Source organism: Polypterus senegalus, chromosome 5, assembly GCF_016835505.1.
Source record: "Polypterus senegalus isolate Bchr_013 chromosome 5, ASM1683550v1, whole genome shotgun sequence".
Classification (NCBI taxonomy): Eukaryota; Metazoa; Chordata; class Cladistia; order Polypteriformes; family Polypteridae; genus Polypterus; species Polypterus senegalus.
In genome coordinates this window covers 102165063-102188029 of record NC_053158.1, presented here as the reverse complement: position 1 = coordinate 102188029, position 22967 = coordinate 102165063, and the positions used below count along the sequence as shown (strand labels likewise).

General features: G+C 43.1%; 1 protein-coding gene across 3 annotated transcripts in view; it reads right to left on the bottom strand.

The window, feature by feature from the left end:
• Nucleotides 1–22967, bottom strand: part of LOC120529404 (calcium/calmodulin-dependent 3',5'-cyclic nucleotide phosphodiesterase 1C-like) — a 697603-nt gene that overhangs the window by 207158 nt on the left and 467478 nt on the right. For all 3 annotated transcript variants that reach the window (XM_039753171.1, XM_039753172.1, XM_039753173.1), the window contains one exon: nt 12020–12160. In XM_039753171.1, coding sequence (XP_039609105.1) covers nt 12020–12160 — 141 coding nt within the window. The remainder of the gene's footprint in view (nt 1–12019; nt 12161–22967) is intronic.

Below are 22967 nucleotides of genomic sequence, written 5' to 3'. Positions count from 1 at the left end.
TAGGGCCTGGCTGCAATGCCACCTTGGCGGCAGTCGAAGACAGGGGTCTTGGCAGACTGTAACCCAAACACACAAATTGACTTTTGCAACATGGAATTTCAAGTCTCTTGGGGTGAAGGAGCCAGAGTTGGTAGGTGTGTGACGGTGCAGGCCGGCTCCTTTCTCCCTCTTCATTTTTGGGAGCCTTTTGAACCCAACACCTTTGATAGTCATGATGGGGATAAGCTGAGCAGATGAGGACAAACACACCCAGCAAGGGGATGGCGAAAAGTGCAAGTGCTTTTATTAAAAAAAAGACAAACCGAAACAAGTGTTCAAAATGTGCAGTTGTAGCAGTGCTACTATGAATTAAAACTGCATCTCCCAGCAGTCCCTGCAGGGACTGTTGGGGTCAAAGGTGGTCAGAGGGGTTTAAAAGGAGGACAATTGTCCAAAGGAAAAAAAAGTGGTTTTTTTTGTTGTATTTTGTGTGTCGTTAACCTGTCGGACTGCCTTCTGTTAATTAAGTCATATTTAATCACTGTGTCCAGGATTGTATTCGTTTTTGGGGTGTGGATCCTGTGTGTGCTGAGGACTGATTGTGGATTCACGGCTTTCCCGCAAGTATAGGAGCGCTCCTGAACCATCCATCCATCTTCACTCTTGCAGTGTCTACTGGTAGGACTGTTTTTTCATTCCATTACAACATACAGATCTCTGGACTTACTCTGGTCATCTCTCATTACATCCGGTGTGGTATTCCATGGACTTTGCTGTGTGTAGTTGTGTTTTTATGTTTAAAGTAATATCTCCGTAGGAGTACAGGAGTGGTATTGTTTTCATTTATATTATTTAATTTCATTATATTCTTTAATTGTTGTTATTCCCCAGTGTGCTTTATTTTGTCTCTGTTTGTGAGTGTGTGGACGGGCCAAGGCGGGGAGGGTCCCTGAGATCCTCTAAAAAAAAAAATAAATCACGGTCATCTTGACGGTGTGAATCTTAGCGGCACCAGACCGCTACACAGTGCTTCATCAACAATAAATAATCCAATAAAAACAAAGGTGAAGTGCAGGTCTGGGTCCCTTCCGTCCCATGGCTATGATAAGTCTCCCTCTCCGGACCTAGGCTTGGGTCCCCATTGGCCATGATACTCACACTGGAGCTCTCCTCCCAACCTTCCTCATCCCCTGCTGCCTTCCTAGTCTTCTGCAAGGTGTGACAAAATTGAAACCCCTAGTAGATTCCATGTTGGAGCTTGTCTAGGAGAACAAGAGGCCTGCCTCTGTGCAGCTGAAGGTTATTCAGGGGAGGACACTGACTGCCATATGTACCTGTGCACCAAATGTCAATTTCAGAGTACCAGGCCTTCTTGTAGGGAAGGGATACATAGAAGGGATCTTGGAAGGGGTCCTCGCTACGGACTCCATAGTTCTGCTGGGAGACTTCAATGCCCACGTGGGTAATGATGGAGACACCTGCAGAGGCGTGATTAGGAGGAACAGCCTCCTTGATATAAACCCAAGCAGAGTTTTGTTATTAGACTTATGTATTAGGCATGGTTTGTCCATAATGAACACCACGTTCAAACATAAGGTGGCTCACAAATTTACTTGGTACCAGAGCACCTTAGACCAAAGATCTATGATTGATTTCATAATTCTATCATCTGATTTTTAACCGTATGTTTTGGACACTTGCTTGAACAGAGGGACAGAGCTGTCAGCTGACGACCATTTGGTGATGAGCTGTGGCCTGAAGGCCATAGATGCCTCTCAAGATGGCAACCCAAGGACCCATTGGTGGACATCAGAGAAGAAGGATGCCATCAGGCTGAAAAAGGAGCCTTCCGAAGCAACAGAGAGGTACAGACAGGCCAAAAGGGCTGCAGCCTTGGTGGTCAGGGATGCAAAAACATGGGTGTGGGAGGAGTTCGAAGAGATTGTGGAAACTGACTATTGATCGGGTTAAAAGAGTTTCTGGCAAACCATCAGGTGACTCACAAAGGGAAAGCAGGAATTCACCCAGGCTATTCTCAGAAAGGATGAAGAAGTACTGACCCGGACTAAGGATGTTGTCTGGCAGTGGAAGGAACATTTTGAGGAGCTCCTGAACCTGATAGACATGCCCTCTATGAAAGAGGCAGAGCCAGAAGCTGATTGGGGATCAATGTCAATTTCCTTGAGGGGGTTCACTGAGGTAGTCAGGCATCTCTGCTTGGTAAGGCCCTGGGGGGAATGAGATCCATCCAGGAATGCTGAAGGCTCTGGACATTGTTGGGCTGTTCTGGCTAACACGCCTTTTCAGTGTTGCGTGGTCATCGGGAGCTGTGCCTCTGTTGTGGCAGACAAGGATCGAGGTCCTCATTTTTGAAAAGGGAGACAGGAGGGTGTACTCCAATTATCGGGGGATCACACTCCTCAGCCTCCCTGGAAATGCTTATATGAGTAAAAGAGACTCTGCTCAGTCATGGAACCTCAGATCCAGAAGGAGCAATGAAGATTCCATCCAGGCCATGCAACGGTGAACCAGCCCCTTTACCCTGGTCTACATGTGTTTTGTGGACTTAGAGAAGGTGTATGACCGTGTTTCTCAAGTTATCCTGTTGGGGGTGCTGGGAGAGTACTCCAGGGACTCCCTGTATAATGACCATGTGAGTGGTGTTCGCATACTTGGAGGGAAAAACATCAGCAGCATTTCAATTGGGTGTGGTACTCTGACAGGGCTGTACCTTGTCTCCTACACTGTTTGTGATTTTCATGGACAGGATAATTGTGTACCTCTAAATCTGAGGCAATGGTCCTTATTAGGAAAAAGATGGCCTGTCCTCTCGGTGTGGCAGGTGAATTACTACCTCAAGTGGAAAAATTTAAGTACCTCGGGGTCTTGTACACGAGCGGGGGGGCACTATACTGATCCATAGTGGTTAAGAAGAAGCTGAGTCAGAAGGTAAAGTTCTCAATTAATCAGTTAATCTACATCACCTCCCTTTACCTTTGATCATGAACTTTGGGTAATGAGAATGAGATTGCAGGTAAAAGTGATTGAAATCAGCTTTCTCCACAGGGTGGCTGGGATCTCCCTTAAAGATAGGGTGAGAAGCACAGACAGCTTGGAGAGACTCACATTGAGAGGAGCCAATTGAGGTGGTTCAGGCATCTGATACGGATGCCTCATAGATGCCTCCCTCTGGAGGTTTTAAGGACACGACCAGCTGGGTAGAGAGTCCAGGGAAGATGTGGGGATCACTGGGAGGATTATATCTCTCAGATGGCCTGGGAACGCCTTGAGTTCCCACAGTAAGAGTTGTTAAGTATGGATGGGGAAAAGGACATAAAAAAATAACTGCTGCCCCTGTGACCCAGCTTCGGATAAACGGTGAAATAAAGAAATCTTATTTATTCTCTAATTAGTTCTTTGCGCATCACTTAATGTAAACAATATAACTATCAATTCATATTTCAACTGCATCTTAAACAGCCACTCGATATGTGAAAGTCCATATAATTTTCAAATTTATTCGCTACATTTTTGTCACCAACCCAGAATCACTGCTGTATTTAGATTCTATACATAACATGCATGATGCACGTTTCTCTCAAAAGATGAAAGAGTAAAATATTTATATTGAAAACCTTTAGTACTTGTAATAACAAAAACAAAAGCTTTCCAACTGTCCTAAAACTGATTTCTGTGTATATAGAATCTCTTCTCAGAATTGCATGCCCAACAAGCATTAAAAATGTGTTGATTTTGAGCTGGGGAACACAAGATGAATCCAAATCAGCCAGCTGTTTATTCTGTTAGATGTCATAATGATTTTAATCCCTTTTAAGCTTTAGTAAAAGCTTTCCCAGCTTCTTTAACTGCTGTATAATAGAGAGGAAGACAAGAACAAATGATCAGATGTCCCATATAAACCTTGCTCATTTTCAGTGCTAATGCAGTCTAATAAGTAATAATAACATGTTCCAGGACATTGGAGTTCCTTTTACAAAGTCAATTACACATTCATTTTGTTTCTGTAATGAAGACCAACTTTGCCCTGCATTCTTGATTTAAATTATTAAAGTGTTCTTAATAGAGACTTGTCCTCATTATGCTATACTGTATTACCAATTCTCACTGAATCACCTTCTTCACTTCCTCTGTAGCAGTTCTAATTAATTCATTGTACTTCTCACATTTCCTTCTGCAGTTGTTGTTTTTAGTCCACAGGTTGAAATATAAAGTGGTTGCCTTTACATCCTGAATTATTGCTTGCCATGTGGCAGTTCTAGTAACACACAAGTAAGCTTAGGTCTGCAATGTATGTATGCTGAAAAAGCCACTTTCGTCTGTTACAATGAAAACAGAAGAAAGAGAAAATGTAAACAAACTAAAGAAATAAAACTTTAATGGTTTAAAACAAATATCCTTTTGATTAGTAGTTATTTTACAAATCACTCTGTTATATATATTAAAGTAATGCATAAAGTGAATGCTAACTTCTAACACTAATACACCAAACTCTGGTTGACATTACTGATTAAGCTGTAATGTAACCCACTTAATTTTTATTCAACATCCTCTGCCGTATACTGTCTCAAAATGTAAAAACAATTTGCTTAGTTTTGGCAGAGCAATATGCTTGTTAAGACCTGTACAAATCTCAAAGTCAAAATATTTTTCTGGCTTTTAGCTATAAGGTCTAAAAGAAAATCAAAGATGAAAATGAGTCTTTAGTGTTATTACCAAGCTAAAGCCCTATATTGCCTGGCAATTTTCACTTTTTTTTTTACTTTTTCAATGATCACACATTCTGCAATAAAAGACAGGAACAAAAGAAGTTCAATGTCTATTTATGTTTGTTATATTTCTATACTGGTGTAATTTTCCACTACAGATCTTTGCCAAAGGAGCAATTTCATCAGGACTGATGGTAAGGATGGTGATGCATTAGAAAGAGTTTCAGGGTAAATGTTCAAAGGGCAATGCCTTCACAGCTGAAAAACAGGAGCTTTGAACAAAGAAACAAAATGCAGGTATGTCAAAATAAAATCTTATCCATTTTTTATGGCAAAGGGCAAATATTTATTCATGAACTTACTTTAAAATTTTGTAAGGAGATTGAAATATGCATAAAGAAAATTGAGGGAAGAACAAATTTATGCAATCTTTCCAATTTGTAGTATCCCTCTAAGACTCTCGACTCCAGTACTGTTGCCCACATTCTTATGAAGGTAAACAACCAAGACCAGGTTATTAATGATTACAGTTATGTCCCTCCTGTTGAGGTTTTGGACAGAGCATATTTTTGCGTGTCTACAGAAATGTCACCCAGCAAACACCTGACCATAAATGGGGATCAATGTAAGCAGAAGGAAAGAAGCAGAAATAAATTTCCATATTTGGCCCATTCCTGGTTAACTATTAAGTCAGGACATGTACATTCTAGGTTTTGTAGTATACATGCATAGCCTTTACAGTAAACATATACAGCACCAGTCCCATATACTCAAACAAAAATCATAGATCTTGAAAAAGCTCAAAGGGTAGGTACTTTTGTATGTGACTACTGTAGTGGGGTAGCTGCTCAGGGCTGCCATGGCAGAGAACAGGGGATGTCCCAAACAAAGGACTGGGTCCTACAAGACCCGTACAATAAAAGTAAGCATTATATGAAGATCATAAATTGTTTGTTAATACAGTAAAACCTGTATGCTCTAAGGATGCCCTGGAAATACAATAGTTACTCTAAGGAAAAAGACTAAAAGGATCAGCACTTGGGAAATGAAAGCAATGGCACAGAAGAACTCTGGCCTGATAGGTGGCAACAGTGTCCCTGTGAGAGTAGAGTTGTCTGACAATTCAAACTTGAGCTTGGATACAGGACTGTAGGAAAATCAAGGATTACGAGAAAACCATGATATCTGCTGTTTTTACTTTTATTGTACAGTATTTTACTGTGTTGAGATATGACTTGATGATGCCATTGTAGTCAGCATTGTTTAGTGCAGTTTCCACAACACCACGGGATACTAGTGTCGTGCTCTTTGAAACCGGCAGGAGCCACACTCAGAAGTATTTTTCTTTTGTGTTTACTCACTAACCTCATACAATTACAATGCGTGCTCTCATTAATACTCCCACTCTGTCCTGAAGTCGTCATCAGTATTATGCATGAACTAGTTCAAAAGAGCGTGTTCATTGAACCAGCTCATTTTTCCAAGAATGGTGAACTTAACATAATGTATTTGCAAGTGAAAAACTTGAACGTGAGCTAGTTCCATTTTATGTGATATTCAGGATCTGGTTTAGGTCCAGATTAAAAGTTTTGACTTACCCTGTAATGTTGGGGTGGAACCAAATCCCACTACAGTGGATAACCACAAATAGTGAATTTTCACAAATATTTATTTCCTATGAATGTTTTGAATCTGTGTCTGCTTGCTTGTGCTTAAGCTGCACCCCTACTGACACAAGCATGAAGCTCCACTTTTGCTTTTAGGAAAACTTTGTATTTCGCGAGGCCACTTTATGTTCTTCCCTGTTGGACATGGAATAGGTGATACGAATTTTGACTGGCAGCGTAAAAGGTATGTTTTGGGTATGACATTAAAAAACATCCGGCCCTGCAAGCGGTCCTCCAACTTGCATGAAAATCATGGGGGTTGGTGGCAGGATTTGCACTCCAGCCACCATAAAAAAAACTTCACAAAGCTCAGAGATGACAGAAAGAACTACTTTTTGCTCTCCGCGGGAGTAGCTCTGCTGCAGCTACCCATAGGAAGGCTGCTCAGATCATGAAAGAGATGGGGGAAAGCCCTCGGGAGCCCCATCCCGGAAGAGTCGAAACCGTTGGAGAGCCAATAGGGTCAGGTCTGTTGGGGATCGGAACTGGTGTGGTGCTGAGGTGTTGCCCACTGCATGGCAGCACTCGAGTCCCAATTTGAGGCGGCCCATATGGGCGGGTGTATGGAGCGTCTTGTCTCTCCGGCAAGATGATCATCTTCCCCTGCTGTCGGAGGAGCTGTGTAAACTCCTCATTTCAGTGGTAGCACTCTCTGAGGTGCGCAGACCAAGAACTGGCCAGATCTCTGTAGGTGGATACACCATTTATTGGTCTGGTCGGTCTGATGGCTGTCATACTCGGGGAGAAGCTGTTGTTGTAGCAGATTGGCTTCTTCTGATGGTTTCCGATGTCACTCCTTTCAACAAGTGTATTATGAGACTCAAATTACGGCACTCCCTGGGTGCCTTGTCTGTTGTCTCTGTGTATGCTCTGACTGTGGTGAGTAATGTCTCGGTGAGGGAGACATTTTATTCGCAGCTTCGCTCAGTGGTTGATGGGTGCCTGCGAGGTGACACTCCTCTGGTCATGGGTGGCTTCAATGCAGCCACTAGCACCAACAGGGCTGGCTATGAGAATTGTGTCGGTCCCCATGGATTTGGTGATCGTGATGAAAGTGGCTCCACATTCCTTGACTTCGCAAAAGGTCAGGGGCTGCAAATCACTGGATCCTGGTTCCAGCACCCTGAACCGCATCGTTGGACTTGGTACTGGTGGTGCGGTGTAGGAGATCAATCACATCCTCATAGGCAGACGCTGGAGGCTCTAGCAAAACTACAGGGTCTACAGAAGTGCTTAGTTTGTGATTTCTGACCACAGACTTGTTGTTGCTACTCTTAGGATCCATCTTAGGTCCAGTCGGTTACCACTTAATAGGAAAATGAGCCTGAAATTGGCCAGACTCCAAGACCAGGCTGTTGCTAATGATTTTGCATGCAGTTTGCGTGAAGAACTTGCAGATTTGGGTATGACTGCCGATCCTAATATGTTGTGGGAGACCTTCCATGACAAGACCCTGAAGGTTACTGAGGAATGTGTTGGTGTTACTGGTGTTCCCTGAAGGAGGTGTTTCATCTTGCAGAGCACCCTGGATATCATCAACAGGAGTAGCAGTGTACGGCTCAATGGCAACTCTGGTCAGTACCGGGAACTGAGAAGGATGGCTGCGAGGGCACTGAGGGCAGATACAGAGGAATCTGTGAGCAAGTGACACACCATCTGTGGTCTAGCGACCCACGTTCTGCTTACAGAGGAATCAAAGCATTATGCACATCTAATCTGTTCCTCGGAGAGTTGCAGTCAGGGCAGCTGATGGAAAGGTCCTTATGAATGACAATGCAGTTGTGACCCGCTGGGTTAGCTACTTTGAGCAGTTGTTCAAAGCTGATCCTTTGGCTAGGACGTTGGATATCTCTGGGTCTATGGTTCTGGAGGCTGATCCTCCAAGTAGCTGTGAATCACCCAATCTCACAGAGATTGCACAGGCGGTGAACCAGCTGAGGGGAGGAAAGGCTGCAGGGATCTGTGGTATCCTTGGTGAACTTCTCCAGGCTGGTGCTAAGGCTGTCCTCCTGGCAATGCAAGAAATCTTTTCTTCCATTTGGGAGACTGGAATCATCCCAACTCACTGGAAAACGGGACTTGTCATCCCTATCTAGAAAGGGAAGGGTGATTGCCTGGATTGCAGCAACTACAGGGGGATAACACTGCTCTCTGTGCTGGGCTAGGTCCTTGCTAGGGTCATCCTCAATAGGATCTGTGATCACTTGCTCACCTACCATCTACCGGAGCAGTTTGGTTTTACGCCTAAGAAGTCTACCATCGCTCGCATCCTGGCACTGATGGTTCTCTTGGAGCACAAACCCGAATATCAGCAGAGTTTCTTTGCAGCCTTTGTCAATTTTCGTAAAGCGTTCGACTCAGTTGATTGAGCTGCCCTGTGGGATATCCTGAGGGTTCACGGGATCCCCTCAAGGTTGCTGGATATCATGGCTGGCCTGTACACTAGAACTGTGAGTGCTGTGCAGAGTGGAGGCAGGACATCTGCGTTTTTCCCAGTTAATTCTGGGGTTCATCAGGAATGTGTTCTTGCACCTACTCTGTTCAATGCTTGTATGGACTGGGTGTTGGGCAAGGTCATGGGGTCCAGCGGTTGTGGGGTATCTGTTGGTGAAGAAAGATTCACGGATCTTGACTTTGCTGACGATGCTGTGATCTTAACGGTGTCAATGGAGGCTCTGATCGGGGTTCTCGAGAGACTGAGCGAGGAGTCTGAGTGTCTGGGCTTGCGAGTGGCCTGGATAAAAAACAAAATCCAGGCCATTAATGACCTCTTGGGAACAGCCGTCAGCAGTGTGTCTGTCTGTGGGGAGTGTGTTGACTTTGTTGAGGTGTTTACTTACCTTGGCAGTGACATTCATGTCTCTGGTGACTCATCCTATGAAGTCAGTAGATGGACTGGGAGAGCATGGGGGGTCATGAGATCACTGGAAAAAGGTGTGTGGTGCTCCCAATATCTGTGCTAAAGGACGAAGGTCCTAGTCTTTAGAGCCCTGGTGCTTCCTGTCTCGCTATATGGTTGCGAGAAATGGACGCTATCCAGTGACCTGAGACAAAGACTGGACTCCTTTGGTACTGTGTCTCTCCGGAATATCCTTGGGTACCGTTGGTTTGACTTTGTGTCAAATGAGCATTGCTCATGGAGTCCCGAATGAAGCACATTGCCTATATTGTGAGGGAGTGTCAGTTACGGCACTACAGCCATGTGGCGCGTTTCCCCGAGGGTGATCCGGCTCGTAAGATCCTCATTGTTGGGGACCCAAGTGGCTGGACCAGGCCAAGGGGTCGTCCACTTAACACCTGGCTGCAGTAGATAGAGGGTCTTTTCCGGAGGGTGGGACTCAACCGCGTGTCTGCCTGGGGGGTTGCAAAACGAGATACCGAGTTGTTTCATCATTTAGTGGGTGCGGCAATGCACTGTGCCAGTGCATGCTCCCCAACTTGATTTGACTTGACTTGTAAAAGGGTAGTTCACCTACACGCTGGTTCCACAGTCACCATTTGTGTCACACGGTTGGAAATAGAGCGTAATTTACATGTATACTTGCATCTTTTGTGAGAAAGGCGCTATATTGCACCCGACCCGGCACAGACTGACACAGAGGCATGTGTAAAATCCAAACAAGACGTTTATTTTCTTCAGCTGGAGGGCACGTCTTCCACGTGAATCCCCCAGCCACAACACAGTCCCAAAAGCACTTAACCCACAACACACAATCCTCTACCTTGGCACCACCACTCCTCCCAGGTAACCTCGTCCACTTCCCCCCAAATCTGACTCCTGAGTGGTGGATGCTGGCCCTTTTTATAGCTCACCCGGAAGTGCTTCAGGTCCTTGATCACCTGTTGCCAATTGCACTTCCAGGTGGGGCTGTAGAGGTGTCCATGTTGGCTCCGGGATCCATGCAGCACCCTCTGGCAGCCACCCCAGATCCCCACAGGGTTGTGGAGAACTCCATGTCCTAAGGAACACCGCAGGAAACTTAGGCACCATTGTCAACCAGGGAGGCTGCCATCAAGCGTCCCGGGTGAGGTACTAAGGAGCCCATGGCTGCTCCCCAAAAACATAAGTAGAAGGGGCGTCACACCACACTATTTAATTTCTTTTTTGACCGAGAGGATATTAGCATATATGGTTATACGTGTTTATTGCTGGGTATAACTCAATAAAGTGTATTTAAATAAAAAGTCTTCACAATTATTGTATTTTATTCAAGAGCACTATAATAGCTTAATATAAGGCATGCAAAATTGAAAAAAATAAACTCACAGGTCATTTATTCACTTTACTTAAAAAATACAAAATGAACTGAACATGAACTAGTTTAAAATTGAAATGGTGAACTATGAACGTGAATTTATTCATTCTGATCTGTGTGAACTGAACTTTGAACTAGTTCTTTTGAAGTGTGAGACACTGTCCTTTATATTCAATAACTACACAAAGTAACCTACAAAAGTGCTACTAAACATATCGTATGCAACAACAGGGTATACATGCACATCACATAACATTGCATGTGATGTTAAGGTGGCTATGCCATTTAAAGTCAAGCTGAGTGAAAATTGATGTCTATAGCTTAACAAAGACTTCTTTTGGTTTTCACAACACTTAAAACATCAGTAGATACGTTATTTATCTCTGTGCAGTGTGGCAAATTGACATGGTAACATTACTTGTTATTATAAAGATGTAAAGGAATGAATAACATCTATCTGTGTCATTTCATTGGGTTCTTATCTTTTTTTCCTGTTATGCTGAGGACCAGGGATTATTAATAGAATTACCATGTATTGTTTGCCAGTCCCTGTAACCACACACAAATAGGGTGTAGTATTATTATGCAGTATGTTTTACATTATAGATAAATTCTGAGACTCTCATCCAAGGAATCAAGAGGGAAACAGTCACATTTTCTTTTATGGATTTGAAAAATTAATGCATTACTGAAAGAGAATGTTAACTGTCAACTCTATGCCTAAAAAATCAAGGTCAGTTACTCCTACTCAGCTTTACCTGGTTATAAAAATTAAATGCTAAACATTAGTAGGGAGGACATTTGCATTTGTTTAGATTAGGGGGGATTAACTGTTAGTTAAAACCATAAAACCCTAATGAGGCAGTGTATTATTTAGTTTTTTTTTTCTGTTCAACCGCTTAGCATAAAAAATATAAAAAAATATATAAAAAAACTGAGAAAAAATTAATCTGTGAAGGTAGCATATGACAAACAGTATTTTAATGTGAGCAACAATCGCAGGCACTTTACAGAGCTCCTAATATTACCATTTTACATTAAAAAGGTTCAAGGCCTGGTAATTATGGTTCAATTATCTAGAATGTCATTGTATACAAAAAAGCAGCTGACCTAAATTATTTATTCCATGTCCACAAAATTGTGCATTTCATGCAGTGTACAATTAAAGTTTAAACACTTAAACTCTAGAGAAAAGCACTATCACTAAAGAAAATGACACACAAAAATTGTCTACACTGGTTCAAAAATATTAAACAAAAATAAAATGGTTCTTTAAAATATAATCTAAAATGTTTGGCAAACAGCTGTCTAAACTTGTGCTTAAATGTCAACAGACAGTTAAAATGCTGTTAATCCTAGTTTTTCAGTTATAGCTCTTAAAAGCACTTACCACCATCCCCGTCTTTAAAAGGAGGTAATGCACAGTCTGGGTAACATCTGCTGCATGCATGAGATTGTGATATGGATTTTTGTGTTTGCTATATCCAACTTCAAGAGCTTCCACAAATGACACGAGTGCTGAAATGGGAATCTGAAATGCAAACACAAATGCATTATTTATGGAAGTTAACAGTAATAATAACAGGCATTATGACATAAAAATAAACTTTAATTAAAATACCTTTTCTTTAAGTTTACCATTATCAGAGATGAATGAACATTCCTCCGTCCATTGTATAAAAAATGATAATATTCACCATAAATAACTTCTGCGACACAGAAACAGATATTCAGCTTGCATCCTATTTCCAATGTCTGATCTGTACCTATATTTATCAAGCATCTCAGAGTAGGAAAACAGTCCTAACTGGATTAAAAATTTTAGAGTAATGAAATTTTTGTCCACCGTTTTATCAATTTTCCTGAATTAGGAAACTTCACCAGAATTTAGGTGATCTCATGAGCTATCCTAACTTGCTAGGAGCTTCCCGAAGATGGCATTCAGGCAGAGACTGACATAAACATTCCAGGAAAGGCAAAATGTTTTGGAAATGCTAAACAACAATGAACTTGTTAAAATATATTGATTTGAAAATGCTGAATAATTTTTGTAACAAATCTTGTACACTACATGTTCGCTCAATCTATGTGGAGAGGCCATGTTGTCACCTGAAATGAAAGTCTTGGTAATGTTACGTTTTTTGGTCACAGGAAAAATGCAGCTTTGAAATATTGATGATTTGGGTATGTCACAATCAATCATTTCTCATATTTTACAATTTTTTTTTTAAATTTTGAACTCATGAGATAATACACAAATTTATAAATTTCAGTACAACTCCAAGTGAGGTAATGTTAAAGCAATTTGAACTCATACAAATCGACAGGCTCATAAAGATCATTTCCCTAAGTGCAGATGAGCACGCATATGTAAATTGCAAGCAATATCACAGTATCAAAGCACACAGGTGGTCATGGATGCAAACTGTATTATAGCAGTCAGCATATTACCCTGAAGATACGCAGGGCTGGATGGTTAATTGACAGTGAAATGTCACTCAGTTACAGTGAAATCTGCATTCCTCAAACCCCTGGAATTTTAGCATTACAAATGACAAGCCCAGCGTTTGATAAATAGACACTAGAGGAACACAGTATGCAACTCAAGAAGACTTCTAGCTGTGACTAGTTTCAGTAACTGTTTCTTTATGAGGCATTTCCAGTGACCATAATAGTCGTAAGGTATGTGAAAGTATGACTATGAACTGACAACAATTATATGTAGCTTAGCAGATAATCCAACCTTAATATGTTTTCCTTGTTGTTGCTGTTGTTCTCTTTCTACTTTGAATGTTATTATTATCTTTGTAGTGAATCCAAAGCAACATAATGAGTGGCTATTTCTGAGAAAAAGTGCTATAAAATCATGACATTATTCATTTTCAAACGTGGCCTCCTACTCCTTGCTGGGAGTGAGAATAGGATGCTTTGTAACTACTTCCTATGTCCTATTCTGAGGTAGAACAAATTGTTATGTAAGAGAGACTTTTAGTGCAATTCCTAGGAGTAATTCTGAGATGCATGATAAAAATGGGCATTGGTGAAACAAAACTAATCTATTCTCTACTAGCAAAATACCCGCGCTTCGCAGCGGAGACGTAGTGTGTTAAATAAGTTATGAAAAAGAAAAGGAAACATTTTAAAAATAACATAACCTGATTGTCAATGTAATTGTTTTGTCACTGTTATGAGTGTTGCTGTCATCAAGGATTTGATTATCATTATTTCTTTCAATCAGGTTCGTATTTGGAGGACATGTTGTTTTGAAGTTACATTCCGTGTTTGTCAACCTTTGTAAAGGTAACAGGTTTCATTTATCTCCTTTAAGACAAGGAGGCGTGTATTTTGAATGAAAAAGACAGTGAAGGTGCGGAAAAGTGAGAAGGAAAACTGTTTAAATAAGGAGCTAGGAAGGTGAATGGAAAGAAGCACCCATCGGTAAAGCAAGGAAGACTCCGTAATAATGACGGTTGGATGCACGTAGAAGGTGTAACAATAAGATTGTTAAGCCTTATAATAATGTTCCCGCACTGAGGGTTTAGAGAGACGCACTGGGAGAAGTATAGAATGGGGAAGCCCGTGTGACTGTTCTGCTGTTCTCCTTCGACAGTTCTGTGGCTCTGCATATTTGTATGCACCTCTCTAAACTCAGTTTGTCTTCTCTCAGTAATCTTTGTTGCAAACTTGCATCACTGGTTCCGCACACAATTCGGTCACGTATAAGGGAACTTTTAATCTCCCCGAAAATTGCATGTGCCTGCTAACACTCTCAGATCTGTGACGTAGTTGTCTATATTTTCTCCCCTTGCCTGATTTCTTGAAAAAAATCTGAACCTCTCTACAGTTTTGTTTATTTTCGGGTTGTAATGTTCATCAAATTTACTTATCATCAAGCTCAAGGTTAACTCATCAGGTCTTACATAACCGGTCAGCACCTGACACAATTCTCTGCCGCTCTCTCTAATCACTCTCACTAATCTGACTTTAGTGTTTTCCGCTGCCTCTGGCATTGCAAGTTCTGTGTATAATCTGAGCTCGTCCTTCCATGTTCTCTATGACTTTGTCAGGTCTTTAGCATCGAGGCTTTATACCCTGCGTCTTCTCATTAAACTTGTATCTCACGAATATCTCGTGTGATCTTGCGATGTCCATGGCTTTATTTAATTTTAGCTCAGACCTGGCACTTAAAAGTTTCTCTCGCACTTTTGCTGAGTTTGTGCCAAACACAATTCTATCCCTGACCATCTCATCTTCGTTTGCATAAGCACAGCCCTTCACCAGCAATTTTAACTCCGTTAGAAAGTGATCAAAAGTCTTGTTTATTCCCTGCGTAATCTCAGTAAACTTGTATCTCGCGAATATCATATTCGTCTTAGGCATGACAAACGCCAGGGGCAGCGTGTCTATGAACTTAATTTAAACTTAAGCTTTACACCTTGCTTTGTTTCCTCAGTAGCTGCACTTATGAATATGCTTGTATGCGTCACTCGCTTGATATTCTTTTGCTGCCTTCTCAATTGTGTAATGCGTTTCTTGAACAGGTTTCATTCATCGAAGTGATCACTACCCAAATCGGTACTCGTGAATCTAAGATGTTTAATAGGCACACCTGGTATTAAGTTGTGGATTTGCCTGTGAATATTTAGAGGCAGCGTGTCTATGAACGTAATTTAAACTTAAGCTTTACACTTTTCTTTCCTATTGATATGTGTACAAAGGCTTGTTCAGCGTCAGAGGGTTTCCGCAGTAGCTGCACTTATGAATATCCTAAGCACAGTCCTTCACCCGTGAATATTTACCTTATATGAGCAGGCACTCAATTACGTGGGAGGCGTGATGATGCGGGACGCAACTCCGCCTCACACAGCGACCGAGCTGCAGGCTGTGGCTGTATATATGGATGGAAGTAGGTTCCAGTTATGACCATTACGCGTAGAATTTTGAAATGAAACCTGCTTAACTTTTGTAAGTAAGCTGTAAGGAATATGCCTACCAAATTTCAGCCTTCCACCTACACAAGAAGTTGGAGAATTAGTGATGAGTGAGTGAGTGAGTGAGTGAGTGAGTGAGTGAGTGAGTGAGTGAGTGAGTCAGTCAGTCAGTCAGTCAGTCAGTCAGTGAGGGCTTTGCCTTTTATTAGTATAGATGTGTATTTCTTCACATGTGCATCTGAATTGGTTTAGTGTAAGGGAATGTGTATATAAGCATGCACTGTGATGGGCTGACATTCTGTTCAATGTTTGTTCGTGCCTTGTACCTGATGATTGCATGATAGGCTCTTAGACAACAAAACAATGTTGCAGTAGGACAAATTAAATCATTTAGTACTAAATAAATAATCTTACATTATTAAATTTCAATCCATTTGACAATGCACTAATTGATTCCAAAAAACAGATGACAGTTCTGTCAGAAAATAGGCTCTAGCTCCCAGTGATGCAAAGCAGCTTATACAGTTTCACAAAATCAATGGATGAATAAAACATGTATCAAGTAGTCAATTGGTTTGTATTCCAACCCATGTTATCATACAAAATGGTCTGTAGGTTAAGTTATTCTGCTGGAAGTTTTAGGATGGTTGTTATCAGAAATCAAATGAGTGACAACAGTGATCATGTACATTGGCCCCCAAATCTTTGATTGTCACAATAAGTGTACACTGAAATGGTTTTCATTGAATGCATTACAGTGAAAAAAACACCACTATCAAAATGTTTAACAAAAGTCAAAGATAACCCTCCCCAAAATACTTTTCTTATAAAGTTTTTGTGTTGGTGAACATGGATAAGGTTATCCATCCATCCATCATTCAACCTTCCATATCCTAACACAGGGTCACGGGGGTCTGCTGGAGCCAATCACAGCCAACACAGAGTGCAAGGTAGGAAACAAACCCAAGGCAGGGAACCAGCCCATCACAAGGCACGCACACACACACACACCAAGCACACATTAGGGACAATTTAGAATCGCCAATGTACCTATCCTGCATGTCTTTGGACTGTGGGAGGAAACCGGAGGAAACTCACACAGACATGGGGAAAACATGCAAACTCCACGCAGGGAGGACCCGGGAAGCAAACCCGGTCTCCTAACAGCGAGGCAGCAGCACTACCCACTGTGCCACTGTGCCGCCTGGATAAGGTTATACATGAGTTAAACAATATAAGAGAAGTACACAATGTTAGATCAGAGTCAAATTCCACTGCATTAAATGCAACTTAAACAAAAAAAGCCTAATTTAAAATATAGCAGGATTGACATTCACTCTGTGGAAACCTGATATTTCACATTCCCATTATTGCATATTTACTTCACAAAAATTAAGCCTGTTCAGCCTGCTTCTGATTTGGCAGATGCAGTGAGAGACTATTTCAAATTGCATAATATTTTAAAAATTCATTATTGCATATAGATACCTTTTATTTGTATTTAAGGGATACTTTATACCAGAGGGCTATCCAGTCTTAGACCGCAGGTTCTAAACACAAATCCTTACCTCTACCCAGAGCTCAAAAGTAAGGTATCATGCAGTTAAGCCAAAGTAAGAATCAGGTGAATATTTGTGCTCACCTTGCAATAAACTGAGCCCTCAATACTTAATTTCCACATACTGACATTTGGAGGGTGTTGAGCAGATGACCACCTCTCAGGAAGTGGTCAGTCAGCATAAACCTAGCAACTACATAACAGATAATTATAGGAGAGCATTTAGTCCTTCGAGCACATTGTCATTTTCATGACAGTCGTCTCTGTTGTAAATCTTCAGTGCACTTCTCTTTAATTTTTGAATACATGATTTACTCTTTACCATTACCTTGAAGAATTTTGAAAACCTTCATTAGATCCCCACATAATGTCATCTGTTAAAAATTAAAGTGATTTAGCTGCGTTAGACTGTACGAGTGTTGTTCTAGGAGGTGGAAACTGACATTTTTTTTTTTTTTTTTAATCAAGGACCAGGAGATGAAACACAGCTGAGAAATCGTTGTCAAGAAAATTCAGAATGCTAAGTCAAAAACCAATGATTAAATCAACAAAGTCAGTGCAAGAGAAAAGGTTAGTTATTATCCACTTGGACAAGTAGGAAGTGCACAAGTCTAATGTTGATATCTTTGACCCAATGATTTCACACACCTCATTAGTCTGGTTGACCTTACCTCGCAATAGCATATAGATGATAAACAAATGAACACAAAATGGTGGCACCCTTCAGAAACAAAATAGCATTGCGATAAAACACGAATGAAGTTTTCCATAAGTTAAAAAGAAAATAAAACCAAGCGTTATGTCAGAAACAGATTCTAATTCATAAAAAAAACCTTAAGGAATAATAAATATTCCAGCAGAAATAACAAGGAGCCCAAAAATTCTTATGAAACTACTTATCGTAACAATGAGTAAGACATATTGTGTAGTTCAGAGTGCAGTTGGTGGTTCTTTTCTGCACAATGTCCAAGTTAGTTTTCTCCATGGTTAATTCTGGCCCTATATGAATGAGTAAGGATCCATTTGTAAATGTGATTTCTGATGGCTTCCCACCCTGGATTACTTTCTATGTGGTTCCCAGTTCTTCTTGAACTGGATTATTCTTTTTGCAATTCTGTAATAGGATAAATGTGGAATGAAAAATAGATAAACATTAATTGATTATAAAGAGTATGTAAATAGGCAGCTTTTCAGCCCACAATTGGTGAACATTATTTATTACAACTTATCAAATTTGTTGTTGACACCGGTGTACAGGAAACAGCTTGTAGCCTTGGTGAGATGTATAGATAGTGACAAAAATGGTGAAATATACAATGGTTTGATAAAGTTTACATTGAAAACACTAAACTTAGAAATAATACAACAAGAGTGAAGTTTGCCAAAGGAATGCTAGTTTGGATTAGGGTGTAAAATCATGACATTCAACGAAGCTCTGGGATTCAAAAATAAAAGAGCTCTGCATTGCATGAAGTGTTGAACATTGTCATTGAAATAATTAGCTTAATAATACATTCAAGGTCATTTAATGCTTATCTCTGTCACAGGCTGTAACATAATTCTGATATCTAAACACAGATATAATATTAACCACAGTGGCTCCATGGCTGAGTAGAGAGATTTTACTGAACAGGCTCTGTTTTACTCCTCCTTGAACCGTCACCTTATCGTGGTGGAGGGGTTTGCGTGTCCCAATGATCCTAGGAGCTATGTTGTCCGGGGCTTTATGCCTGGTAGAACCACCAAGGCAAACTGGTCCTAGGTGAGGGATGAGACAAAGAGCGGTTCAATAAACCTCCAATGAAAATAAAACTGGACAACGTTTTCCCTTGCCGGACGCTGGTCACGGGCCCCCTCTGGAGCCAGGCCTGGAGGTGGGGCTCGATGGCGCGCCTGGTGGCGGGCCTGCACCCATGGGGCTCGGCGGGCACAGCCGAAGAGGTAGCGTGGGTCCTCCTCCCCATGGGCTCACCACCTATGGGAGGGGCCAAGGAGGTTGGGTGCAGTGTGAGTTGGGTGGTGGCGAGGCGGGACCTTGGCGGTCTGATCCTCGGCTACAGAAACTGGCTCTTGGGGCGTGGAATGTCACCTCTCTGAAGGGAAGGAGCCTGAGCTAGTGCGAGGTGAGAGGTTCGGCTAGATATAGTCGGACTCACCTCGACGCACAGCTTGGACTCTGGAACCAATCTCCTTGAGAGGGGCTGGACTCTCTACCACTCTGGAGTTGCCCGGTGAGGCGCCGAGCAGGTGTGGGCATACTTATTGCCCCCACTGGAGCCTGTGCATTGGGGTTTACCCGGTGGGCGAGAGGGTGGCCTCCCTCCGCCTTCGGGTGGGGAAGGGTCCTGACTGTTGTTTGTGCGTATGCGAACAGCAGTTTGGAGTATCCACCCTTTTGGAGTCTCTGGAGGGTTGCTAGAGGGCATACCTTCTGGGGATTCCCTCGTTTTGCTGGGAGACTTCAATGCTCACGTGGGCAATGACAGTGAGACCTGGAAGGGCGTGATTGGGAGGAATGGCCCCGATCTGAACCCGAGGTGTTTTGTTATTGGACTTCTGTGCTCGCCACGGATTGTCCATAACGAACACCATGTTCAAGCATAAGGGTGTTCATATGTGCACTTGGCACCAGGACACCCTAGGCCTCAGGTGATGATCGACTTTGTGGTCGTGTCGTGGACTTGCGGCCATATGTCTTGGACACTTTCGGGTGAAGAGAGGGGCGAGCTGTCAACTGATCACCACCTGGTGGTGAGTTGGCTTCGATGGTGGGGAAGATGCGGTCAGACCTGGTAGGCCCAAGCGTGTTGTGAGGGTCTGCTGGGAGCGGCTGGCAGAGTCCCCTGTCAGAAGTAGCTTCAACTCCCACCTCCGGCAGAACTTCAACCCGTCCCGAGGGAGGTGGGGACATTGAGTCGAATGGGCCATGTTCCGTGCCTCTATTGTTGAGGCGGCTGACGGAGCTGTGGCCGCAAGGTGGTGGTGCCTGTCGTGGCGGCAATCCCGAACCCGTTGGTGGACACGGCGGTGAGGGATGCCGTCAAGCTGAAGAAGGAGTCCTATAGGACTTTTTGTCCTGTGGGTCTCTGGAGGCAGCTGATAGGTACCGCAGGCCAAGCGGAACGCTGCTTGGTTGTTGCTGAGGCAAAACTCGGGCATGGGAGGAGTTTGGAGGCCATGGAGAACGACTTTGGACGGCTTCGAGGAGATTCTGGTCCACCGTCCGGCGTCTCAGGAGGGAAGCAGTGCAGTGTCAACACCGTATATGGTGGGGATGGTGCGCTGCTGACCTCGACTTCGGGCGTTGTGGGTCGGTGGGAGGAGTACTTCAAGACCTCCTCAATCCCACTAACATGCCTTCCAATGAGGAAGCAGAGCCTGGGGACTCTGAGGTGGGCTCTCCCATCTCTGGGACTGAAGTCACCGAGGTGGTCAAAAACTCCTTGGTGGCAGGGCCCGGGGTGGATGAGATACCCGGAGTTCCTTAAGGCTCTGGATGTTGTAGGACTGTCTTGGTTGACACGTCTCTGCAACATCGCATGGACATCGGGACAGTGCCTCTGGATTGGCAGACCGGGGTGGTGGTCCCCTCTTTAAAAGGGGACGGAGGGTGTGTTCCAACTATAGAGGGATCACACTCCTCAGCCTCCCTGGAAAAGTCTATTCGGGGTTCTGGAGAGGAGGGTCCGTCGGATAGTGAACCTCGGATTCAGGAGGAACAGTGTGGTTTTAGTCCTGGTCGCGAACAGTGGACCAGCTCTTCACCCTTAGCAGAGTCCTGGAGGGTGCATGGGAGTTTGCCCGACCGGTCTACATGTGTTTTGTGGACTTGGAAAGGCATTCGACCGTGTCCCTCGGGAATCCTGTGGGGGTGCTCGGGAGTATGGGGTACGGACCCCTGATAAGAGCTGTTCGGTCTCTGTACAACCGTGTCAGAGCTTGGTCCGCATTGCGGCAGTAAGTCGAGCCCGTTTCCAGTGAGAGTTGGACTCCGCCAGGGCTGCCCTTTGTCACCGATTCTGTTCATAACTTTTATGGACAGAATTTCTAGGCGCAGCCAGGGTGTTGAAGGGGTCGGTTTGGTGGACTCAGGATTGGGTCACTGCTTTTGCAGATGATGTTGTCCTGTTTGCTTCATCAGGCCGTGATCTTCAGCTCTCTCTGGATCGGTTCGCAGCTGAGTGTGAAGCGGCTGGGATGAGAATCAGCACCTCCAAATCCGAGAGCATGGTCCTCAGCCGGAAAAGGGTGGAGTGCCCTCTCAGGGTTGGGGAGAGATCCTGCCCCAAGTGGAGGAGTTCAAGTATCTCGGGGTCTTGTTCACGAGTGAGGGAAGAATGGAGCGTGAGATCGACAGGCGGATCGGTGCGGCATCCGCAGTGATGCGGGCTCTGCATCGGTCTGTCGTGGTGAAAAGGAGCTGAGCCGTAAGGCAAAGCTCTCAATTTACCAGTCGATCTACCTTCCTACCCTCACCTATGGTCATGAGCTATGGGTAGTGACCGAAAGAACGAGATCGCGAATACAAGCGGCTGAAATGAGTTTCCTCCGCAGGGTGTCTGGGCTTTCCCTTAAAGATAGGGTGAGAAGCTCAGTCATCCGGGAGGGGCTCAGAGTAGAGCCGCTGCTCCTCCGCATTGAGAGGAGTCAGATGAGGTGGCTCGGGCATCTGGTCAGGATGCCTCCTGGACGCCTCCCTGGTGAGGTGTTCCGGGCACGTCCAACAGGGAGGAGGCCCGGGAAGACCCAGGACACGCTGGAGGGACTATGTCTCCCGGCTGGCCTGGGAGCATGGGATTCTCCGGAAGAGCTGGAAGAAGTGGCGGGGAGAGGGAAGTCTGGGCCTCTCTGCTTAAGCTGCTGCCCCCGCGACCCGACCTCGGATAAGCGGAAGAGAATGGATGGATGGATGGATGGAAGGCTCTGTTTTATCCTATGATCTGAAGTGGCTCCTTCTTTTAAGATGTGAGTTTCTGCTTGGTGACGCTAACTGGCTTGGACATCTAGCCTGCTTACAGCCAGATATGCAATTTGGTTTTGACAAGACAAACCCAGTAATAAATTTGAATAATCAAAAGTGTGTGTTTCACAAAGTGTACACAGATCAGTTCAGTGATTAGGCACAAACTCAGCCTTGGAGTATTTTTTTATTTCTCATCTGGTATGGTCAAATGATCGCACCACTCTTAACAGCAATGCACTTAGGTTGAAAAAATAAAAAAATTAACAGAGACACATATATGTATTCACAATCTGTATCAGTGTTGAAATTAGTACAAAAATAAAGACAAAACTTGCTAAAAGGGAAAATAGCACCTGTACCTGAAAAAAATAACTAAACCAGGGCATTCAGCATTAAGAGTGCCACTTAGAAGCCAACTACATTGCATTCTGGTATTTGGAAGACCACCCATAAAGGGCTCATATAAGTATTCTGGTGACTGCATAAAATGAAGTAAAAGCAGCAGTTTGGACATGATGAGAATGTGTTGCTAAGGCAAAGTTCATTCACTTACACCTGCATTAGATAGTTTGCACATTAACCAGATTAGTAGGACTGTATTTTTCACTTAAGGAACATTACAAAAGTTAGAACATTTACAATATTGCAAGATGCTGAGAAATTAGTCCACACTTTTGTTTTTAGTCTGCTAGATTACTGTAATGCACTCCTAACGAGATTACCTAAGAAAGACATCAATCAGTTGTATTTAGTTCAGAATACAGCAGCAAGAATCTTAACCAGGAAAAGAAAACTTGAGTACATCTCACCATTGTTAGCATTTTTACATTGGTTACTTGTGTCCTCTAGTGTTGACTTTAAAATGCTACTAATTGTATATAAAGTT